We start from the raw sequence: 25,792 nt of genomic DNA on the forward strand, positions 1-25,792 counted from the left end.
ACGCCGATGCATCGGACCTTTAACTTACGACCAAGCACTGTGGCATTCACGCCAGTCCGGGGTCACCGGGTAAGGCGACAGCATTGTCTTCCAGTAGGCCATCTGTGTGATCAATGTATCAGGCTGAACACTACGTGGAAGTTATTGTTAAATACACTCTGAGTGATACACTCCTGGAAATTGAAATAAGAACACCGTGAATTCATTGTCCCAGGAAGGGGAAACTTTATTGACACATTCCTGGGGTCAGATACATCACATGATCACACTGACAGAACCACAGGCACATAGACACAGGCAACAGAGCATGCACAATGTCGGCACTAGTACAGTGTATATCCACCTTACGCAGCAATGCAGGCTGCTATTCTCCCATGCAGACGATCGTAGAGATGCTGGATGTAGTCCTGTGGAACGGCTTGCCATGCCATTTCCACCTGGCGCCTCAGTTGGACCAGCGTTCGTGCTGGACGTGCAGACCGCGTGAGACGACGCTTCATCCAGTCCCAAACATGCTCAATGGGGGACAGATCCGGAGATCTTGCTGGCCAGGGTAGTTGACTTACACCTTCTAGAGCACGTTGGGTGGCACGGGATACATGCGGACGTGCATTGTCCTGTTGGAACAGCAAGTTCCCTTGCCGGTCTAGGAATGGTAGAACGATGGGTTCGATGACGGTTTGGATGTACCGTGCACTATTCAGTGTCCCCTCGACGATCACCAGTGGTGTACGGCCAGTGTAGGAGATCGTTCCCCACACCATGATGCCGGGTGTTGGCCCTGTGTGCCTCGGTCGTATGCAGTCCTGATTGTGGCGCTCACCTCCACGGCGCCAAACACGCATACGACCATCATTGGCACCAAGGCAGAAGCGACTCTTATCGCTAAAGACGACACGTCTCCATTCTTCCCTCCATTCACGCCTGTCGCGACACCACTGGAGGCGGGCTGCACGATGTTGGGGCGTGAGCGGAAGATGGCCTAACGGTGTGCGGGACCGTAGCCCAGCTTCATGGAGACGGTTGCGAATGGTCCTCGCCGATACCCCAGGAGCAACAGTGTCCCTAATTTGCTGGGAAGTGGCGGTGCGGTCCCCTACGGCACTGCGTAAGATCCTACGGTCTTGGCGTGCATCCGTGCGTCGCTGCGGTCCGGTCCCAGGTCGACGGGCACGTGCACCTTCCGCCGACCACTGGCGACAACATCGATGTACTGTGGAGACCTCACGCCCCACGTGTTGAGCAATTCGGCGGTACGTCCACCCGGCCTCCCGTATGCCCACTATACGCCCTCGCTCAAAGTCCGTCAACTGCACATACGGTTCACGTCCACGCTGTCGCGGCATGCTACCAGTGTTAAAGACTGCGATGGAGCTCCGTATGCCACGGCAAACTGGCTGACACTGACGGCGGCGGTGCACAAATGCTGCGCAGCTAGCGCCATTCGACGGCCAACACCACGGTTCCTGGTGTGTCCGCTGTGCCGTGCGTGTGACCATTGCTTGTACAGCCCTCTCGCAGTGTCCGGAGCAAGTATGGTGGGTCTGACACACCGGTGTCAATGTGTTCTTTTTTCCATTTCCAGGAGTGTAGACTCAAGTAATACGCTGACGTACAGAGACAGACGTAAATACTCATGACATTCCTTGCAAATGGTTGTACAAAGTTAAGTAATTCTTCATATCTATGTTTTACAAAGTGAAGTAATATTATATGTTTTATAGTATCTGAACAAATCAAGAACCAACCGTTGTGGCTACGAATGTATTTTCATCGGGTGCAACAGAATCTTTCTAATGATTTTCACAATGAGTGGTGTTTAATTATACATACCATTCACTAGTTACACCATTTATGTAAGTATGAGCTACTTGTTTAAGTTCATTTTGCGTTATCGAAGTCAGGTTCCATTACAATATCGACTGCTCTGTCATTCATTTGTTTAAAACAAGGCATGGCTTTACTGAACCAAGGCTTAACCGTACTACTTGCATTTGTAATCAAGGTTCTGAAAAAATAGGTACTTTGTAACCTGTATTGCTGGTTTCTCATGTTATTTGCTAATTCTTGTATTTTCCTCTCAGCCAAGACAGCTGGCTAATCATCCGAATACTTATTTGCATCTCTACGTGACTTGTTGTCCAACAAATGATTGAACAAATTTTGTGTAACCATGATTTATTCCAGCTAATTTCTTTCAATGTCTTCTGGATTTTTACCCGTGTTTGTTCTTCTGTTGCGACGTGTGAAGAATGTTTCTCTGTATCCAATTGAAACCCCTTATATCAAGTTTTTCAGTGTTTATACCGATTGACGTAATTAGAGAATGGTGTTGATTTGTCCGGCCTCGGCAAGGTTGCCTTGGGGACGCTCTTTTGTGATAGACGATAAAAAAGTGAAGGGGCAAGAGGAAAAGGGGAAGAACGAAGGGCAAAATGGGATACAAAATATTGATACTTCTGGGTAGGGTATTTCTGTCTTCCATTTCCTTACCTACTGTACCGTTACTACCTCTCAGCATTATCATATTTTCATTCTCTTTTATACGGTTTATCTAATAGACTACATCTACACAACTACTCTGCCATTCCCAATTAAGTGCTTGGCGGGTTCCTTAAGTGCCTGGCAGATTCTATTTTACCTTAGATTCTCTTTTACCTAAAGTTCGCCACCTGTTTCATCATCATCAGCTGGTAGAATAAACATGCACTCTTGAACAATGGTAGTGTGCATTATTTTCGTATCGAAAACAGTCATGGTGTCACTGGGTTACTCCAAATATCTCGCTACATTATTAACTTCCTGTTCATGACAATGCCAAACCCCGTTCTCTCAGTCATTGATGTTGTTATTGCTATCATGCAGTCACCTGGCCAGAGTTCCCTCCCTTCCATTTCACTTCATTAATTCCTACCGAGTCCTAATTTCAGGTTATCAGTCGCGATTCTGTTTTCTCAGTTTCCGAACAACATTCAGACTACCTACAAGTACATTCTGCTCTCAGATTTGTAAAATGTTATCCACATTCGTTATCCTCCTGGTAACGCCCACCAAAGAACTGAATGGGTGAACAATGTACATTTCTATATAGTCCTCCGTAAGTAATTGTACATTTTTCTGTATGGTCTTATTTTTTTGGGGGGGAGGGGGGGGGGGAGCGACTGATAGCTTCCAGACCATCTGACGATGACAAACTATCGAAATTGCAATGGGGGATATATGAACATTAAAGATTTTTGGTAGAGCCTAAGTGAAATGACAACTTACAGTAACTTTGCCAAGGCTGTGGGCCCTCTCCTTATCAAAACTTTTACGAAATAAGAGATCATCATGATTCTTGTTTTGTCTGGTATCTTCTTCTTTTGATCGACTACGACATTAATGACGAAAATTGGCGACAGCAGACAAAGAAGTGGTCTGACGAAGATGAGTCGGAAACATGTATCAGTAGTCTACTAGAGCAGGGTTTCCCAGGTGTGTCCCTCAGGCAGTGAGTAAATGCGCCGCAAAATTTTTTTAATAACTTGTCCTGTTTTGAACAGTTTTCTTAATTTTGAAAAAATTTATTGCGATTTCTGTGATATTAACTATGGTTATAAACGGAATAAACTCACAGCTCCCACGATTGAAGTCACGTATATACACTCCTGGAAATTGAAATAAGAACACCGTGAATTCATTGTCCCAGGAAGGGGAAACATTATTGACACATTCCTGGGGTCAGATACATCACATGATCACACTGACAGAACCACAGGCACATAGACACAGGCAACAGAGCATGCACAATGTCGGCACTAGTACAGTGTATATCCACCTTTCGCAGCAATGCAGGCTGCTATTCTCCCATGGAGACGATCGTAGAGATGCTGGATGTAGTCCTGTGGAACGGCTTGCCATGCCATTTCCACCTGGCGCCTCAGTTGGACCAGCGTTCGTGCTGGACGTGCAGATCGCGTGAGACGACGCTTCATCCAGTCCCAAACATGCTCAATGGGGGACAGATCCGGAGATCTTGCTGGCCAGGGTAGTTGACTTACACCTTCTAGAGCACGTTGGGTGGCACGGGATACATGCGGACGTGCATTGTCCTGTTGGAACAGCAAGTTTCCTTGCCGGTCTAGGAATGGTAGAACGATGGGTTCGATGACGGTTTGGATGTACCGTGCACTATTCAGTGTCCCCTCGACGATCACCAGTGGTGTACGGCCAGTGTAGGAGATCGCTCCCCACACCATGATGCCGGGTGTTGGCCCTGTGTGCCTCGGTCGTATGCAGTCCTGATTGTGGCGCTCAACTGCACGGCGCCAAACACGCATACGACCATCATTGGCACCAAGGCAGAAGCGACTCTCATCGCTGAAGACGACACGTCTCCATTCGTCCCTCCATTCACGCCTGTCGCGACACCACTGGCGGCGGGCTGCACGATGTTGGGGCGTGAGCGGAAGACGGGCTAACGGTGTGCGGGACCGTAGCCCAGCTTCATGGAGACGGTTGCGAATGGTCCTCGCCGATACCCCAGGAGCAACAGTGTCCCTAATTTGCTGGGAAGTGGCGGTGCGGTCCCCTACGGCACTGCGTAGGATCCTACGGTCTTGGCGTGCATCCGTGCGTCGCTGCGGTCCGGTCCCAGGTCGACGGGCACGTGCACCTTCCGCCGACCACTGGCGACAACATCGATGTACTGTGGAGACCTCACGCCCCACGTGTTGAGCGATTTGGCAGTACGTCCACCTGGCCTCCCGCATGCCCACTATACGCCCTCGCTCAAAGTCCGTCAACTGCACATACGGTTCACGTCCACGCTGTCGCGGCATGCTACCAGTGTTAAAGAATGCGATGGAGCTCCGTATGCCACGGCAAACTGGCTGACACTGACGGCGGCGGTGCACAAATGCTGCGCAGCTAGCGCCATTCGACGGCCAACACCGCGGTTCGTGGTGTGTCCGCTGTGCCGTGCGTGTGATCATTGCTTGTACAGCCCTCTCGCAGTGTCCGGAGCAAGTATGGTGGGTCTGACACACCGGTGTCAATGTGTTCTTTTTTCCATTTCCAGGAGTGTAGATTTCCTGAAGGCTTTTGACACAGTGCCCCACTGTAGGCTGTTGACGAAGGTACGAGCATACGGAATAGGTTCACAGATATATGAGAGGCAGGAAGTAATAGAACCCAGATGTTACCTTCGATGGCGAGTGTTCATCAGATACGTTGGTACGGTCAGAAGTGCGAGAGGGAAGTGTGATAAGACCGCTGTTGTTCTTTACATACATAAATAATTTGGCTGAGAAGGTGGGCAACAATCTGCGGTCGTTTGCTGATGATGCTGTGGTGTACGGTAAGGTGTCAAAGTTGAATGACTGTAGGAAGATACAAGACGACTTAGACTAAGTTTCTGCTTAGTATGATGAATGACAGCTAGCTCTAAAACTAAAACTTAACTTTTCCCGCACAGGCCATGAAGGCCCAAAGGTATCGACCGGCCGCCGTGTCATCCTCAGCCCACAGGCGTCACTGTATACGGATATGGAGAGGCATGTGGTCAGCACATCGCTCTCCGGCCGTATGTCAGTTTACGAAAGTGGATCCGCAGCTTCTCAATCAAGTAGATCCTCAGTTTGTCTTACAAGAGTTGAGTACACCCCGCTTGCCAATAGCGCTCGGCAGACCGCATGGTCACCCATCGAAGTGCTAGCCCAGCCCGACAGCGCTTACTTCAGTGATCTGGCGGCAACCTGTGGTAGCACTGTGGCAAAGGCGTTGGCGCTGCTAGCTCTAAATATGGAAAAATATAAGTTAATGAGGATGAGTAGGGAGAACAAATCTGTAATCCTCGGATACTAGTGTCCTGCTTGACACAGTCGTTTAAATATCTGGGCGTTACGTTGCAAAGTGATATGAAATGGGCGTGTGAGAACTGTGGCAGGGAAGGCGAATGGTGGACCGGTTTATAGGGAGAATTTTAGGAAAGGGAGTTTCACCTGTGAGGGAGACCGCATATAAGATGCTGGGGCGACCTATGCTTGAATACTAGGGGAGTGTTTGTGATCCGTAACAGGTCGGGCTGAAGAAAGATATCGAAGGAATTCGGAGGCGGGCTGCTAGATTTGTTACCGGTAGGTTTGAACAACACGCAGTTGTTACGAAGATGCTTCGGGAACTCAACTGGGAGTCCCTGGAGAGAAGGAGACGTTCTTTACGGTAAACGATACTGAGAAAATTTAGAGAACCGGCATTTGAAGCTCACTGATGAACGATTCTACTGTTGTCAACATACATTGTGCTTAAGGACCACGAAGATAAGATGTGAGATTTTAGGGCTCATTAGGAGGCATATAGACAGTCGTTTCTCTCTCGCTCTATTTGTGAGTGGAACAGGAAAGGAAATGACGTAGTGTTACTGCTTACCCTCCGCCACGCACTGTAAGGTGGATTGCGGAATATCAATGCAGATGTACGTGCCGTCCACCTATTGTTGAGCCCTATATCCCAGCTGCCTTCAGTTAGTATTACGTCCAGACAGTATTTGAGGGCTACTTTTTAGAGTTCCCGAGTGTTAACATGTTTGGTTTTCTGGTATTTCCTAACGATTCAGTCCGTTGCTTAGTAACACAGGCCAAAGCAAAGTGGCAGGTCTACGAGTAAGTACGTGATGTGGAGTACCTGTAGCCTCTACAAACAACCCACGCATAAGGCCTCGCAGCCGCGCACCATAAACACATGATAATCGTTATGCAAAATCAAAGAAAGCCCTGGTTTTAAATTACTGGATTACTTAATACTAGCTAGTCACCATATAATCATTTTATTTCTGAGATAACTAGGAAAGGATACACGGAATGAACTGTTTTAACGTAACAATTCTACATGGTATGAATGCGCATTTGCTCTCTACTACACTACGCTTGTCCGTCATCTTTTAGAATACTGCTGCGCTGTGTGGGATCCATATCAGGTAGGACTGACGGAGTACATCGAAAAAGTTCAAAGAAAGGCAGCACGTTTTGTATTATCGCGAAATATGGGAGAGAGTGTCACACTAATGATACAGGATTTGGGCTGGAAATCATTAAAAGAAAAGCGTTTGTCGTTGCGACGGAATATTCTCACGAAATTCCAATCACCAACTTTCACCTCCGAATGGGAAAATATTTTTTTGGCACCGACCAACATAGGGAGGAACGGTCACCACGATAAAAGAAGGGAAATCAGAGCTCGTACGGAAAGATATAGTTGTTCATTCTTTCCGCGCCCTATACTAGATCGGAATAATAGAGAAATGTGAAGGTGGTTCGATGACCCTCTGCCAGACACATGAATGTGATTTGCAGAGTATCCATGTAGATGTAGATTTACCGAGTCTATATTTTATGTAACTCACCTGAACGCGAGGGTGTTGGGACAGCATGTAGACAACGGCTTCTGCTATGTCTTCTGATTCCAGGAAAGGTATATCCTTCAGTTTGGAGAAAAATTCACGTACTTTCGGAGGAGCAGCTGCCATGTTTGATGCTCCCTCAGTTCGTACTGCGCCTGGAGAAACTTGCTGCAAGAAGACGCATTGCACTAAAATGCAAGTACAGTCACAGAAATCAAATTTTGTAAATCTAAATTCCTCTCACTCTGTCTTTCCCTCCTTCTCCTCCTCTCTCTCTCTCTCTCTCTCTCTCTCTCTCTCTCACACACACACACACACACAAACACACACACACACACACAGAACATACCCACACGACCTTACATACAAAACCATTAACACCAAGAGAAACTCATCAACATACTGACGATTCAAATTATAGATTATCGCTACTAGTGTACGTGTAAAACGTAGTGTAGGCCAAGAATGTGGGTATTTTGCTTTATTTAATATTAAATGTACAGCGACGCCGTAAGAACTACTGTCTCGACTGTCTTCTTCTGTTCACCGACTGTGTTCAGTGTTACGAAAGCCACGGCTGCAGTAGACTCTATCGGTCACTGCTACGGACGCGGCTACCTCCACATCCAGAATCGCCCTTTGTGCGGCAACAGTCCTGCTACAGTTTCTTCTCTGATATTTAAGAGGGATTTTCTGATAATCAATAGCGTGTTACACGACTAAAATAGTTTTTACGTAACTTTAATGAACACAAACAGGAGCGTTTAATAAGTAATGCAGCACTTTTTTTTTTTTTTTGGAAGCATGTTATCCCCCAATTTTTTGTTTGCAAAATCGTATTTTTCAAGACAATCTCCGTTCACTGCGACAGCCTTACACCATCTTGCTGGGCGGGCCCGTATGAGTGAAAGGTACCGCTCCATCGGTTGAAGTCGGAACCAACGTCTTGCTGCATCAATAATTCCCTGTCATCCACGTACCGCTTGCCACGGAGTGCATCCCTCATTGGGCCAAACAGATGTGCGGTACGGGGTGTAGGGTGGATGAGGAAGAGCAGTCCAAAGGAGTTCTGTGAGCTCCTCCCGCGAGCACAGACTTGTGTGAGGCTACATATTGTCATGGAGAAGGACAAGTTAGTTTCCATTCTTGTGGCGATGAACACGCTATAGTCGTTTCTTAAATTTTCCAGGGAACACATAGGGCGCACACTTATGAGTGCCCCAACTGGTGGACGAGTGTGTTAGTGCTACCAACTGAGACGTCCAGCTGAGGAGCGAGGTGTTTGATTGTCATCCATCAATCACCTTGAATGAGAGTGTCTGCACGTTCGAACTTTTCGGGGTCACAGCTCTGTGTGACGAGCGGGCACACGGGAGATCGGGCAGGTTTGCGCAACATTGCTGCTATGATGACAGACGCCTCGCCCAACGACTCACCGTGCTTTTCTTCCGTAGACATTCTGCAAGCGGGTATGAATATCTGCGATGCTCTGGTTTTCCGCCACGAGAAACTCGATGACAATTCTCTCGTGGAACACACTTCCGTTACAGGCGCCACTTTGACGGCTTCGTAAAGCGCCCCCACCAAGCGGAAGTTCTTAAAACTATAGGCGCTGAAGCGGAAATATTCCACCATGCCCCACAACAAATCCTCCATTTCTTTTTTTGAACCAAAATTGGCCAAAAATAAGTGTTCCGTTACTGCAAAATTTTTGAAAAACACAGCCGTCAGTCGCGAACACAATTACTTTGTGACCTAGGTTTTGGTGTCACAAGGGACACCTTCTTCGGACAAAATTAAAACTAAATGTTACAGCATAACGTACCAAAACATACGAAATCTGCGGTCATACCTGACAGCGTCAGATAGTCAGAATTAAAATAAAACTTGTTGACTGTAGCAGAGGACACATGGCAGCCCCTAGTGGCTTGCACCTCTGTTGCATTTATTTTAATTCTGACTATCTGACGCTGTCAGGTATGACCGCAGATTTCGTATTTTTTTGGTACGTCATGCTGTAACATTTAGTTTTAATTTTGTCCGAAGAAGGTGTCCCTTGTAACACCGAAACCTAGGTCACAAATTAACTGCGTTCGCGACTGACGGCGGTGTTTTTTTTTTTTTTTCAAAAATGTTGTATTACACAACACTGATTTACAGCCATGGTAAAAACCTTAATGTCCCGTTACTTACTGAACGGCCCTCGTACATGCTCGTGGATCTTCAGTTTCAGAAGAAAATCACAAAAATATTAACTCGCTAAAGAGTAAAGCAATTAACAACGACGCGAGTTATACTGTTACCACCTCAGCTCTACACAAAACATCAGACGTAGACCGGCACCTCTACATTGTCCGCCCCGACAGCACCGGCACGGTAACTCAACGTGTTCGGTCAGAGGGTTAGCTGCTCTCTGTAATAAAAAAAAAAAAAAAAAAAAAAACTGAGTTAATGGGTCAATGACGAACTGAAACGGGTGTCTTGCGACGTCCGCCCCGAGCAGATACAACAAACGAAAACGAACAAAATGAGATTAAAAAAAAAAAAGAAAAAAAAAAGAAAGATAGCTCAGTGGTCAGCGTCACGGATTGACGTCCTACGGGCCCGGGTTCGATTCCCGGCTGGGTCGGGGATTTTCTCCGCTCACGGACTGGGTGTTGTGTTGTCTTCATCATCATTTCATCCCCGTCCGGCGCGCAGGTCGCCCAATGTGGCGTCGAATGTAGTAAGACCTGCACCAAGGCGGCCGGACCTGCCCCGTAAGGGGCCTCCGGACCAATGACGCCAAACGCACATTTCACTTCTACGATCTGTTTGTGTCATTAATAGATAATATTTTACCTCCGCATGAACCAGCGTGGAGATGGCAGAGATAGAGTGGCTTGCGTACTGCGACTATACAGATAGTCGTAGTTTTGGAAATTTCTGGTAAGATCTTATGGGACGAAACTGCTGAGCTCATCGGTCCCTAAGCTTACACAATACTTAATCTAACTTAAACTAACATACGCTAAGGACAACACACACACACACACACACACACACATGCCCGAGGGAGGACTCGAACATCCGCCGGGGGGGGGGGAGGGGGGGAGGAGCCAAGCGGACCGTGGCAAGGCGCCCAAGACCGCCCGGCTACCCCGCGCGGCGTAACCGTCGTGTAGAAGCAACCACAGAGGGGGGGGGGGGGGGGGTTCTGTGCAGAGGGCAGACAAATCTATAAATCTATGAAATCTATGGTTAAAGAGTGGCCACTGAAGAGTGGCGGCAGACTTTTTAATAGTTTAGGCGCAGGGACAATAGACTGCACGGTCGACTTACATGGCGTTGTAACATCAACCAACGTGGCCTTGCTATGCTGTTCTCTGTACCGTTGAAAGTAAAGGGAAACTACAGCTGTTCTTATGAATGAGGGGATATTAGTTAGCGGTGTGATTAAATGGTGATCGCATTCTGGCGATAAAATCGTCCGACACTCGCATGTCTGGTGGAAGGATGTCGTCACCAGGAAAAATAAGACTAGCATGCTACACGCCGGAGCTTCGAACGTTAGATCCCTTAATTGGATAGGTAGGTTAGAGAATTTAAAAAGGGGAAGTGCATAGGCTGAGATTAGATACAGTGGGAAATAGTCAACTGCAGTGGCAAGAAGATAAGGACTTCCAGTCAGATGTGCTAAGGGGTTACAAATACAAAATCATATAGGATAATGCATGAGTAGGTCTAATAATGAACAAGAAAATGGGAATGCGGGTACGCTGCTATGAACAGATAGTGAGCGCATTATACTACCTTAGATACACACTAAGCCAAACCCTCCACAATAGTACAATTGTATATGCCAATTAGCTCTGCAGATGACGAAAAGATGGAGAGAATGTATGATAAGTTGAAAGAAATTACTCAGATAGTTAATGCAGACATAAATTTAATTATGATGGCGCACTGGAAATCCGTAGCAGGAAACGGGAAAGGAAAAATAGTAAGAGAATATGGAGCATAGGAATGAAAGAGGAAGCGGCCTGTTAGGGTTTTGCACACAGCATAATTTAATCATCGCTAATACTTGCTTTATGAGAGAAGATCGTGTACTTGTAAGACTTGGAAACACAGGAAGGTTTCAGATATATTGCATAATGGTAAGGAATAGGTTCCGAAATCAAATTTTAAAGTGCAAAATACTTCCAGGGGCAGATGTGGATTCTGACCATAAGTTATTAGCTAAGAATTTTAGATATAAACTAAAAAAAAATACAGACAGAAATTAAGGAGACGAGACTTGGATAAATTGACGAATGTGAGGCTGTTGAGAGCTATAGAGGGGTAAGAAACACAACAATAGACGAATGTGTACTCTTCACGGAATAAATAGTGAAGGCAACCGAGGATTAAATACGCAAAAACACGGAACGCAGTACAAATTATACGGCAAAGAATGAGATAATGAATGTAAAGGACGAAGGGAGAAAATACAAAATTTTAGCAGATGAAACAGGCAAAAGGGAATACAGATACCTAAAAATTCAGTCTGACAGGAAGTGAAAACGACAAAGCAGGGATGGCTAGACGAGAAATGCAATGATGTGGAATCATGCGTTACTAGCGAAATGATAAATGTCACCTACAGGAATAATAGGGAGATCATTGCACAAATGAGGAGGAGCTGTATGAGTATCAAGAGATCAGACAGAAAAACAGCTCTAAGCAAAGAAGGGAAAACTGAAAAGCGAAAGAAATGCATAGATGGCTATAGAACGGAAATGAACTTGAGGGTAATATAATCGAAAGGGAACAGAAATCAGATTAAGATGAGATGGGGATCATGACATTGCCAGAAGAATATGCCAGAGCACTGAAAGACAAAAGTCGAAACAAGACTGCTGGAGTAGACGGCATTACTTCAAAACTGTTGAGATCCGTGGTAGATCCAACCATGACAGAACTGTTCCCCCTGGTTTGAAAGCTATAGGAGGCAGTCGAAATACCCTCAGACTTCAAGAAGAACGTGGCAGTTCCAATTTCAAAGAAGGGAGGCGCTGAAAATGTGAATATTGCCGAACTAACAATACAATAAGCCATGGCTGCAAAACACTGACATGAATTATTTACAGAGAGTGGAAAAACTAGTAGATGCCGACCTCTGGGAAAATCACTTTGGGTTCCGCTGAAACGGAGAAATGCGCGAGACAATAGTACCCTATGATACATCTTAGATGATAGATAAGGCAAACCTATGCTTGTAATATGTGTGGATTCACAGGAAACTTTCGACAATGTCAACTGGAGTATGCTCTTTGAAATTATGAAGATAGAAACGATAAAATAAATGTACCGAATGGTTATTTACAACTTGTGCAGAAACTAGACTGCAGTTATGGGAAAGGAAAGCAGTGGATAAGAAGGCAATGAGACAGACTTGTAACCTATTCCGATATTGTTAAATCTGTACACTGGACATGCTGTCAAGGCAATCAAGGAGACATTTGGAAAGGGAATTAAACTTCTGGGAGACGAAATAAAACCTTGAGGTTTGCTAATGATATTGTAATTCAGAAGAGCGCTTGGAAGAGCAGTTGATTAGAATGGGCAGCGTCTTGAAAAGAGGTTATAAGATGAGTATCAACAAAAGTAAAAATACATTAATGGAATGCAACGGAATTCAATCAGATGGTGCTGAAAGCATTAGATTAGAAAATGAGACACTAAAGTAGTAGATGGATTCTATTAATCATGCAGCAATATTTGACGATGGCCGAAGTAGAGAGGATACGAAATGTAGATAAGCTAAAACACGAAAGACTTCCTGAAACAGAGATGTCTGTTAAGATCTAATGCGAATTTAAGTTTTAGGAAGTCTTTTGTGAAGGTATTTATCTGGAATGTAGCGTTGAAATCAAGTGTAACGTGGACGATAAGCCTCTGAGACAGGAAGTGAACAGAAATGTTCGAAATGCGGTGCTACGGAGAAACGCTAAAGATTAAATCGGTATATCGGAAAAACTAATCGTGAGATACTTAATCGAACTGAAAAGAAAAAAATAAATTTATTGCATAACTTGACTAAAAGAAGGCATCAGTTGATGGGCCACATACTGAGGCATGAAGTAATCGTCAGGTTGGTACTAGAGGGATATATGGTGTGGGCAGGGGGGGGGGGGGAAGGAGTGGTAGAAAAAAGTAGAGGAAGACCAAAGTTTGAATAGAGTAGTTTCAAACAGATGTAGGTATGCATAGATGTAAAGGCTTGCACCAAATACAGTATTTGGAGAGCTGCATCAAACCAGTCTTCGAACTGAAGACCACAACAGCGACAATCGTATGTCTGAATGAAGTATGGTACTCGGTGTTCTGAAGGTTGGAAAAGACTCAGGTAATAACCACCTGCTCAGAAGGCATATGCATTCGCGTAATTTGCCGAATGATCTACAGTGTTGAACCATTGACAGAAAGGACACAAATTATTCGTAGAGTCGGAAAAGTGAATAGATGTTTTAACTTAATTGGTGGTGGCAAATATTTATGACCGCAGAAACGAAGCGAGACTGTTCACTTATGGAGCAGTTGGAATGAAATTATTGACCAGTACTGTGCACAGGGATGTAAGGTATACGAGGTGATTTCAGAGCGCCAGAAAAAGATGCAGGGGAAGCCCTCGTATATACTGTGTGGACTGCAGGTCGGTACCAGGCCATTGTCGACACGGGTGATCCTGCAAGCGAGGTGGCATTCGGTGCGTGGCAGTGAAAATCCCTAAGCGGCCACGCAGATTTGGCTTTCTGTGGTTTCCCTATAATCGCGTGAGCAAATGCACGAATTGCTCCTTTGATGAGAATCTCATTCTTATTCATACCCAATCTGAACTTGTACTGTCACTAATGATCACATCGTACATAGTACGCTCCACCCTAACGTCCCTGCCTCTTCAATGGTGAATCCCATATTCGGTTGCAAAGTAGCCTGAGACGTATTTTAGTTGAAGTGTAATCTGTTATCATTTGTCAGAAATCGCCCAAATTAACGCCTTCCGACGAAACATGGCTTCTCTGCAGGTTGACAAATTATCTATTTCGTGCACAGACCTACTAGTTTTCCATACGTGTAAGTCTGCAGGCAAAGCATCCATGCAGCTTCTTTGATGTTACACATGTTTTTCAACTACTAGCAATTGCATTCTGCAGGGCAGACATTATGTAGGATAAATGAAGATGGTATCTGTATAAGTAGGCTGTTTATGTTTTCTTTATGTAAGTAGGCTGTTTATGTTTTCTTATCAGCAACGTTACGTAGCGCTCAGTATGAAAATCACTGGCTGTGCTGTGTGCAGTTTGTGGCTAGTTTGCATTGTTGTCTGCCATTGTAGTGTTTGGCAGCGGCAGCTGGATGTGAACAGCGCGTAGCGTTGCGCAGTAGGAGGTGAGCCGCCAGCAGTGGTGAATGTGGGGAGAGAAATGGCGGAGATTTGAAATTTGTAAGACTGGATGGCATATATATTATGATTATTAAGGTAAATACATTGTTTGTTCTCTATTAAAATCTTTCATTTGCTAACTATGCGTACTAGTAGTTAGTGCCTTCCGTAGTTTGAATCTTTTATTTAGCTGGCAGTAGTGGCGCTCGCCGTATTGCAGTAGTTCGAGTAACGAAGACTTTTGGTGAGGTAAGTGATTTGTGAAAAGTATAGGTTTATGTTAGTCAGGGTCATTCTTTTGTAGGGATTTTTGAAAGTCAGATTGCGTTGCGCTAAAAATATTGTGTGTCAGTTTAAGCACAGTCTTGTATAATTTTTCTAAGGGGACGTTTCATCTGTTCTTTCGGACATGTCCGAAAGAACAGATTAGATCTTCATATAGTTAAGGCTAACCGGCCATTGACCTTCTTGTTCTGTGCTGGATGCACATGCATTGCCCGAAGTCTTACGGGACCCGGAAAGATTGTCTGCCGCGAGTAATGAGTGTAATGGGCAGGGGTTCAAATGGCTCTGAGCACTATGGGACTCAACTGCTGTGGTCATAAGTCCCCTAGAACTTAGAACTACTTAAACCTAACTAACCTAAGGACATCACACACATCCATGCCCGAGGCAGGATTCGAACCTGCGACCGTAGCGGTCGGGCGGTTCCAGACTGTAGCGCCTTTAACCGCTCGGCCACTCCGGCCGGCTAATGGGCAGGGGCACTACGAATGTAGTGTGTGGACATTAAGTTGGGAATGTGGGTCTCACGGGGAGCGTGCAGGGGATAAATCCATGCAGTCGCTCTATCCTCTGTGCACTCGGTGGCTCAGATGCCTAGAGCGTCTGCCATGTAAGCAGGAGAACCCGGGTTCGAGTGCTCGTCGGGGCACACATTTTCAACTGTCCCCGTTGATGTACATTAACGTCTGTCGACAGGTTAGGGTCTTGAATCCATTATCTTTTCGTTATATAGGATAGATCATCCAGAGCTCACCTCGTGTAAGTATGTTGTTGTTGTTGCAAAGACTAGTGTGGTACAGTTTTCTACGCTAGTCTATTCTGTGGAAGCCTCTTCATCTCTACATAAATAGTGAAACCAATATCCATTTGAACCAGCTTTCTGTTCCGGCCCATTACGTAAGTGGCGCTTCCTTGATGACTCGGGATTTGTCCCATCAACCGAATCCTCGAATCCTTCCTTTAGTCACGTCGTGCCATAAATTTCTTTGTGCTCCAGTTTGCTTCAATGCATCCTTATTAGTTATTCGAACCCCCTCCCCCCCGCCCCTTGATGCCTCACAACGTGTCCTACCAACCGATCCCTTCTTCTAGTCAAGTTGTGACGCAAATTTCTCTTCTCCCCAATTCTATTCAATACCTCCTTATTAGTTACCATCTAATCTTCAGCATGCTTCTGAAACAATAAATTTCAAAGACTTCTGATCTTGACTGAACTGCTTATCGCCTACATTTCACTATACAAATACTTTAAGAAAAAGTTTCCTAAGCTGAAAATTATATCAGACATAAGCTAAATTCTCCTTTTGAGAAATACTTTTCTCCCCATTGCCACGCTGTTTGCATCAAATTTGCTTCTTGCATCTTCAGTTACTTTACTACCAAATATCAAAACTTAGGTGCTATTTTCGGTATCTCCGTTGTTAATCTAATTCCCTTAACACTACCAAATTTAATTCGACTACATCCCACTACCATTGTTGACGATTTTATCGTTTCAAGACATTCCGTTCAACTGTTCGTCCAAATCCTTTGCAGACTCTGAGCGATTTAAAATACCATCAGCAAGTTTCAAATTTTTTATTTACTTTCCCTGAACTTTAATTCACGTTCCAAATTTTCCTTAGTTTCCGTTACTGCCCGCTCAACGTACAGACTGAGTAACACCGGGGTAGGCCCGGGACATGTTTCATTCCCTTATCAAATACTGGTTCCCTTTCATGTCCTTCGACTCTTACAGCTGCAGTCCGGTTTCTGGAAGAATGTGCCAACCAATTCGCACATTATACTGGAATCTCGCTCCCGTGACCGTATTTCATATTATGTGGTTGCAATGATCACTGTAGCTGTGTTATTGTTCTCCTAGTTGCTGTCCAAGCACTACGCTTCACAGACATCAGATTCTTAAGACGGTTTGCATCCACATCATGCCAATTACACGTAAATCAAAAGTAACACCATGTATCACTTGTTCACACAGCTCATTTGCTAGCATAATCCGTCTTGTTTTATTTGAACTCTAATACACTGACTTAATTTGTATGTTCAAATATTGATTCTTCGCACGGGACTGCGTTTTCTTGTTTTATTAATCACGCGTGATGGGTCTTACACTTGGGTTAAGTGCGTTCTGTTCGACCTGTAACTTTGTAACTTGTATCTGCAATATTTTCTTGATTAATGAGAATCAGCATATGCTACGTTACTAAGAATAGCTGGAATAGAAGTACTAAGATAACTTGCGAAAAACAAATAAAAGATAGTCTCGTAACAATAATGATATGCAAGCATCCTTAATTTGAAAGCAGAAAGCATGTGACTTTTCCTTCATTAGACATGTGCCACTTATGATGGATGACTTACCCCAACTCGTATCTTGCTGCCCTTGGCAACCAGGTCTTTCCTCAGCCCTTCGAGCAATACTTTGACAGCGTGCTTGCTGGCGAAATACATCGCCATACCATCTATAGTCGGTGGTGTGTGTCCGGCGACACTGAAAATTAGATACCAGGTTACAACTTTTGAAACAGGATCCAGCATCGCATGTGAGTAACATATCAGTACGTGAGGCCCGTCTTGGAAGATTAACATCAACTCATAATATACCAGTGAAACACACTGATAATATTTTGCTGTCTATTTCGTAAAGTGCTACTTAATTATTATTCTTCCCAATACTTCTTCTTATTCCTTCTTACTTCTACCTGACTGTACTTTTACATTCAATAATCTGGACCCAGCACATAAATCAATGGTGGTGATGAATTACGCTTAGTCCATTCTTGGAAATGTTAATAGCTCCACGGTCGTATTAATTGTTACTACTGTCAGGGAGAAATTACGTGAACGTGACACTTTCCGAGGGATGTATTTGGAGTATCAGTATGACTTACTACTGGTTCTATTGATTGGAAAGGAACAATTCGGAGACAGTGGTATTATGGGAACAAAGTTTCTTGTGTTGGAATTTTTGTCTAAGTCGTTAGTGGTTTTCTTGCTGCATCAAATTACGGTAGAAACCGGGCTTTCTATCATTACTTCCGTGACCTTCACTGGAAATAATTAGTTGTTGTCGTGCCAAGTAACGATCCAAACAAAAGTGACCATGAAATTTCTACACACCTGCTACGTCGGAACTGAAGCGCCATCCGGCCCTAGATGTGGATTCTAAAGTGGAGAAGTGCGTAGTATTAAATTTGATATTATGTAATAAACCATGTGAAAACTAGACTGTGGTACAATACATGGACAATATTTATACATCCGATCTCGGCTAGAGTTTGTTAGCTTCAGCTGGTCTCACTAAGCGTGTAGATGTTCGGCTGTTTTATATTTTAAACCTCGTAAATGACTGTCAAACGAAAAAAAAAGAAAAAAAATAGTTATGTCCATTTGAGCTAACGCAGTTCTGTTACCTTTCTGGGGGGCTTTTCATGTACGAATCAATTAAAACGTTTTTCTTATTAAAGGTTTGCTGAATCTTTACGAGCTTGTGTGCGGGAACTTAACCTGACACGTGTCCAAGTGAAAACCTTTCACCATCGACAATGATTGCTGTTGCTGTCTTCCACCTGTTGCAACAGCTGTTCACTAGACGTGACACACAGGATCATACATTACTATTAGGATCGCAAAGCTGTGTCTAAATTGTCTACATTAGACTGCAAGGTACAGACATACGTTACTGAACAGAACTAAGAACACAATGCCGAGACAGGAAGTGACACAAGCCCACCTGCAGATGTGGATGATGAAGCCGTCGTCGACGCCCCTGCTCAGCATGTCCTGCACGGCCTCCCTGGTGCAGATGCTCAGACCCAGCACGTTCACGTCCAGGATGCGCTTCCAGTCTTCCGTCTTGCTGTCTGTTTACATGAACAAATATAAATACTACTGCACGTGCGTAAACATTTATGCAATCTGTGCCGGCCGCGGTGGTCTAGCGGTTCTAGGCGCTCAGTCCGGAACCGCGGGATTGCTACGGTCGCAGGTTCGAATCCTGCCTCGGGCATGGATGTGTGTGATGTCCTTAGGTTAGTTAGGTTTAAGTAGTTCTAAGTTCTAGGGAACTGATGACCACAGATGTTTAGTCCCATAGTGCTCAGAGCCATTTGAACCATTTTGCAATCTGTTACTAAATGGCTAACCTGGTGAACAGTCACTTGGTTCCAGCTGAAGGTTTGCATAACCCTGTGCTTGTTTAAAATATTCACCGTGATGCCGGAAGTTAATCAAGAGCCAGACACACCATTAAGATCCAAGCTGAAATTGTTAAGCACAACGGAATGACTAACATGAAAAATATGGCTGTAGCTGTGGATTCGAAAGTGGAGAAGTGCGAAGTATTAACTCTACATCTACATCCTTACTCCGCAAGCCACTTGACGGTGTGTGGCGGAGAGTATTTTGAATACCTCTATCGGTTCTCCCTTCTATTCCAGTTTCGTATTGTTCGTAGAAAGAAAGATTGTCGATATGCCTGTATGTGGGCTCTAATCTCTCTGATTTTATCCTCATGGTCTCTTCGCGAGATATACGTAGGAGGGAGCAATATACTGCTTGACTCCTCGGTGAAGGTATGTTCTCGAAACGTCAACAAAAGCCCGTACCGAGCTACTGAGCGTCTCTCTTGAGTCTTCCACTGGAGTTTATCTATCACCTCTGTAACACTTTCGCTGTTACTAAATGATCCTGTAACGAAGCGCGCTGCTCTCCGTTGGATCTTCTCTATCTCTTCTATCAACCCTATCTGGTACGGAGACCACACTGGTGAACAATATTCAAGCACTGGGCGAACAAGTGAGCTGTAACCTACTTCCTTTGTTTTCGGACAGCATTTCGTTAGGATTTTTCCAATGAATCTGTCTGGCATCTGCTTTACCGACGATCAACTTTATATGATCATTCCATTTTAAATCACTCCTAACGCCTACTGCCAGATAATTTATGGAATTAACTGCTTCCATTTTCTGACCTGCTATATTGTAGCTAAATGATAAAGGATCTTTCTTTCTATGTATTCGCAGCACATTACACTTGTGGTGTCACCGCCAGACACCACACTTGCTAGGTGGTAGCTTTTAAATCGGCCGCGGTCCGCTAGTATACGACGGACTCGCGTGTCGCCACTGTCAGTAATTGCAGACCGAGCGCCACCACACGGCAGGTCTAGAGACACTGACTAGCACTCGCCCCAGTTGTACAGCCGACGTTGCTAGCCATGGTTCACTGAGAATTACGCTCTCATTTGCCGAGACGATAGTGGGCATAGCCTTCAGCTACATTTGCTACGACCTAGCAAGGCGCCATTACCAGTATAGATATTGAAATTCTATTAATGTTTAATGTATCATCAAGAGCGATGTTCTACAAATGTGGATTAAAGTTAAGTATTCCAGAAGCTACGTACTTTTCTTTATAGCATTCATTACGTATCCTGTTTCAGACCTCACGCCCGCCTGCGTGAGCTTAGCCTCCTCAAAAACAGTGTTGGCAATTCTGCCGACACTTCAACAGTTGTCTACATTGAGATTCAATTGCCATTCACTGCACCATGCGTCAGTTCGTTGCAGATCCTCCTGTATTTCAGCACAATTTTCCATTGTTACAACCTCTCGATATACCACAGCATCATCGGCAAAAAGCCTCAGTGAACCTCCGATGTTATCCACAAGGTCATATATGTACACTCCTGGAAATTGAAATAAGAACACCGTGAATTCATTGTCCCAGGAAGGGGAAACTTTATTGACACATTCCTGGGGTCAGATACATCACATGATCACACTGACAGAACCACAGGCACATAGACACAGGCAACAGAGCATGCACAATGTCGGCACTAGTACAGTGTATATCCACCTTTCGCAGCAATGCAGGCTGCTATTCTCCCATGGAGACGATCGTAGAGATGCTGGATGTAGTCCTGTGGAACGGCTTGCCATGCCATTTCCACCTGGCGCCTCAGTTGGACCAGCGTTCGTGCTGGACGTGCAGACCGCGTGAGACGACGCTTCATCCAGTCCCAAACATGCTCAATGGGGGACAGATCCGGAGATCTTGCTGGCCAGGGTAGTTGACTTACACCTTCTAGAGCACGTTGGGTGGCACGGGATACATGCGGACGTGCATTGTCCTGTTGGAACAGCAAGTTCCCTTGCCGGTCTAGGAATGGTAGAACGATGGGTTCGATGACGGTTTGGATGTACCGTGCACTATTCAGTGTCCCCTCGACGATCACCAGTGGTGTACGGCCAGTGTAGGAGATCGCTCCCCACACCATGATGCCGGGTGTTGGCCCTGTGTGCCTCGGTCGTATGCAGTCCTGATTGTGGCGCTCACCTGCACGGCGCCAAACACGCATACGACCATCATTGGCACCAAGGCAGAAGCGACTCTCATCGCTGAAGACGACACGTCTCCATTCGTCCCTCCATTCACGCCTGTCGCGACACCACTGGAGGCGGGCTGCACGATGTTGGGGCGTGAGCGGAAGACGGCCTAACGGTGTGCGGGACCGTAGCCCAGCTTCATGGAGACGGTTGCGAATGGTCCTCGCCGATACCGCAGGAGCAACAGTGTCCCTAATTTGCTGGGAAGTGGCGGTGCGGTCCCCTACGGCACTGCGTAGGATCCTACGGTCTTGGCGTGCATCCGTGCGTCGCTGCGGTCCGGTCCCAGGTCGACGGGCACGTGCACCTTCCGCCGACCACTGGCGACAACATCGATGTACTGTGGAGACCTCACGCCCCACGTGTTGAGCAATTCGGCGGTACGTCCACCCGGCCTCCCGCATGCCCACTATACGCCCTCGCTCAAAGTCCGTCAACTGCACATACGGTTCACGTCCACGCTGTCGCGGCATGCTACCAGTGTTAAAGACTGCGATGGAGCTCCGTATGCCACGGCAAACTGGCTGACACTGACGGCGGCGGTGCACAAATGCTGCGCAGCTAGCGCCATTCGACGGCCAACACCGCGGTTCCTGGTGTGTCCGCTGTGCCGTGCATGTGATCATTGCTTGTACAGCCCTCTCGCAGTGTCCGGAACAAGTATGGTGGGTCTGACACACCGGTGTCAATGTGTTCTTTTTTCCATTTCCAGGAGTGTATATTGTGAATAGCACCGGTCCTACGACACTTCCCTGCGGCACACCTAAAATCTTCGGAAGACTTCTCTCCATTGAGAATGACATGCTGCGTTCTGTTATCTATGAACTCTTCAATCCAACCACACAATTGGTCTGATAGTCCATATGCTCTTACTTTGTTCATTAAACGACTGCGGGGAACTGTATCGAACGCCTTGCGGAAGTCAAGAAACACGGCATCTATCTGGGAACCCGTGTCTATGGCCTTCTGAATCTCGTGGACGAATAGCGCGAGCTGGGTTTCACACGATCATCTTTTTCGAAACTCATGCTGATTCCTACAGAGTAGATTTCTAGTCTCCAGAAAAGTCATTATACTCGAACACAATACGTGTTCCAAAATTCTACAACTGATCGACGTTATAGATACAGGTCTATAGTTCTGCACATCGACGTCCTTTCTTGAAAACGGGGATGACCTGTGCTCTTTTCCAATCCTTTGGAACGCTACGCTCTTCTAGAGACCTACGGTACACCGCTGCAAGAAGGGGGGCAAGTTCCTTCGCGTACTCTGTGTAAAATCGAACAGGTATCCCGTCACGTGGAACGGCCTTTTACTCTTTTGAGCGATTTGAATTGTTTTTCTATCCCTCTGTCATCTATTTCGATATCTACCATTTTGTGATTTGCAACAATCTAGAGAAAGAACTACAGTGCTTTCTTCCTCTGTGAAACAGCTTTGGAAAAAGACATTTAGTATTTCGGCCTTTAGTCTTTCATCCTCTGTTTCAGTACCATTTTGGTCACAGTGTCCGACATTTTATTTTGATTCACCTACCGCTTTGACATAAGACCAAAATTTCTTACGATTTTCTGCCAAGTCAGTACATAAAACTTTAGTTTCGAATTCATTGAACGGCTCTCGCATGGCCCTCCTCGCATTTCATTTCACTTCGCGTAATTTTTGTTTGTCTGCAAGGCTTTGGCTATGTTTATGTTTGCTGTGAAGTTCCCATTGCTTCCACAGCAGTTTTCTAACTCGGTTATTGTACCACGGTGGCTCTTTTCCATCTCTTACAATCTTGCTTGGCACATACTCATCTAATGCATATTGTACGATAGTTTTGAACTTTGTCCACTGATCCTCAACACTATCTGTACTTGAGACAAAACTTTTGTGTTCAGCCGTCAACTACTCTGAAATCTGATTTTTGTCACTTTTGCTAAACAGAAAAATCTTGCTACCTTTTTTAATATTTCTATTTACGGCTGAAATGATCGATGCAGTAACCGCTTTATGATCGCTGATTCCCTGGTCTGCGTTAAGTGTTTCAAATAGTTCGGGTCTGTTTGTCACCAGAGGGTCTAATATGTTATCGCCACGAGTCGGTTCTCTGTTTAACTGCTCAAGGTAGTTTTCAGATAATCCACTTAAAAAAATTTCGCTGGGTTCTTTGTCCCTGCCCCCGTTATAAACGTTTGAGTCTCCCAGTCTATATCTGGCCAATTAAAATCTCCACCTAGAACTATAACATGGTCGGCAAATCTACTCGAAATATTTTCCAAATTTTCCTTTTTTTTACCACAACAGCTATTAGTAGAAGGTGTTAACAGAAAAGGGTTTTAAATCCATTAATTTAATAAACTAAAAATACTCATTAACCGCATCTCACTATGGAAGAACTTTAGTTGATATTACAAAATGTGCCCTAGGTGAATTATAACAAGTAAACCCGCTGATTTTAAGCGTTACCTCAGAATAAATGAGAAAGTGCCCTTTTGACGCAACTCAGTAACTTTTATTCCAACGAACATAGTTAGACTGAGGAACACGTGTATCTACTAAAGCAATGCTGGACTGGGACAGACAACCACAGTGATATGAGCAAATGCGGACCAAGCGTTGTCCTACGATGCCGGTGCAGCTAATAATGCTCAACATAAATATTCAGCATGAGACGTACGGAAAGCTGCTGTCATGGTACAGGGCGAGGGTCGTGCTTCAGCTAATATAAAGTCTGGGCCCCTATAGGTTACTAAGGAGTGCCCCAGATGCGGGTCTCCTCGTCTCTCAATGGACTGTTCAATCCGTCCACGTCTCTGTCCCGTAGCTCTCTATATTGTAGCTAAACTGTACAGCCTGCTCTTTTCGTCCTGGTATACAGCAGCTAGGTGCAAATCACTGTATAATAAGACTCCCCGGCCAGTGGCATGATTCCCTCTTACACAAAACTCCCGCCAAGAAAGTGCATTGCTTTAAAATCCTGATGACTTTCCGATTCGCCCTTCTTTCTCAAAATAGGTACAACTTCTACTCCGTATTCGTGACGTCACAAACGTTTTTACCAATGACACGTTTTCATGCTCGTAACTGCCCTCACATCATAGGTCCTCTAAAAGCTGCAACCACTGCTAGGCTTTTATTTTTCTGCAAGCCGTGTTTCTTTGGGAAAGTGTTGGGGTTGTTTGTGGGAGGAGACCAGACAGCGAGGCCATCGGTCTCATCGGATTAGGGAATGATGGGGAAGGGGGTCGGCCGTGCCCTTTCAAAGGAACCATCCCGGCATTTGCCTAGAGTGATTTAGGGAAATCACGGAAAACCTAAATCAGGATGGCCGGACGCGGGATTGAACCGTCGTCCTCCCGAATGCGACTCCAGTGTGCTAGCCAATGCGCCACCTCGCTCGGTGGGGACATGTAAGATAGTTATCTGCTGAAGGCACACTTCAGGAGATGACAAAGCGCCGGACTCCCACTGATAATGCTCTTTGCCCTAGCCTCTGCTTGGCCACAGGGCTGCAGGCGGCTCATAGATGCACAGTAGCTGCGAACCCTTGGAACTAGCCCGGCGAGGCAACTTTCACGGAGACAGCAGACATCCAGTGATTAGCCCACATCCGACGTCACTGAACACTCCTGTCCGACCCATTCTGCCGCTACTGCCCCTCTGCTAATGACACAATACTAAACCCACCTCCTTTTACACCTGCCTTCGGTGTGGAATCCCTAAACTTGACTTCACACGAACAGCAGTTGCTTAGGATCCAGGCGATCGGCAGCTGCGGTCGCCGCTTCCTGACTGGAGCTGTGGGTTTCACAGTGCACGTCACTGTTAAACAATTAGATCAGTAAGATGCGGGTCCTATGATCAACGTACCGCAAATTGATATCATGTACACTACTAGCCATTAAAATTGGTACACGAAGAAGAAATGCAGATGATAAACGGGTATTCATTGCACAAATTTATTATACTAGAACCGACATGTGATTACATTGTCACTCAGTTTGGGTGCATAGATCCTGACAAATCAGTACCCACAACAACCACCTCTGGCTGTAATAACGGCCTTGATACGCCTGCGAATTGAGTCAGAACAGAGCTTGGATGGCGTGTACAGGTACAGCTGCCCATGCAGCTTCAACACGATACCACTGTTCATCAAGAGTAGTGACTGGGGTATTGTGACGAGTCAGTTGCTCGGCCACCATTGACTAGACGTTTTCAATTGGTGAGAGATCTGGAGAATGCTGGCCAGGGCTGCAGTCGAAAATTTTCTGTATCCAGAAAGGCCCGTACAGGACCTGCAATATGCGGTCGTGCATTATCCTGCTGAAATGTAGGGTTACGCAG

At 45.5% G+C, this 25,792-nt stretch overlaps 1 protein-coding gene across 1 annotated transcript in view; it reads right to left on the reverse strand.

Moving 5' to 3' along the window:
• Positions 1 to 25,792, reverse strand: part of LOC126161430 (farnesol dehydrogenase-like) — a 163,869-nt gene that overhangs the window by 5,149 nt on the left and 132,928 nt on the right. Inside the window, exons 3-5 of the mRNA XM_049917232.1 lie at positions 18,805 to 18,934; positions 17,433 to 17,562; positions 7,382 to 7,546 (exon numbers count right to left, since the gene is read on the reverse strand). Coding sequence (XP_049773189.1) covers positions 7,382 to 7,546; positions 17,433 to 17,562; positions 18,805 to 18,934 — 425 coding nt within the window. The remainder of the gene's footprint in view (positions 1 to 7,381; positions 7,547 to 17,432; positions 17,563 to 18,804; positions 18,935 to 25,792) is intronic.

This window comes from Schistocerca cancellata, chromosome 2 (genome assembly GCF_023864275.1).
Source record: "Schistocerca cancellata isolate TAMUIC-IGC-003103 chromosome 2, iqSchCanc2.1, whole genome shotgun sequence".
Taxonomy (NCBI): Eukaryota; Metazoa; Arthropoda; class Insecta; order Orthoptera; family Acrididae; genus Schistocerca; species Schistocerca cancellata.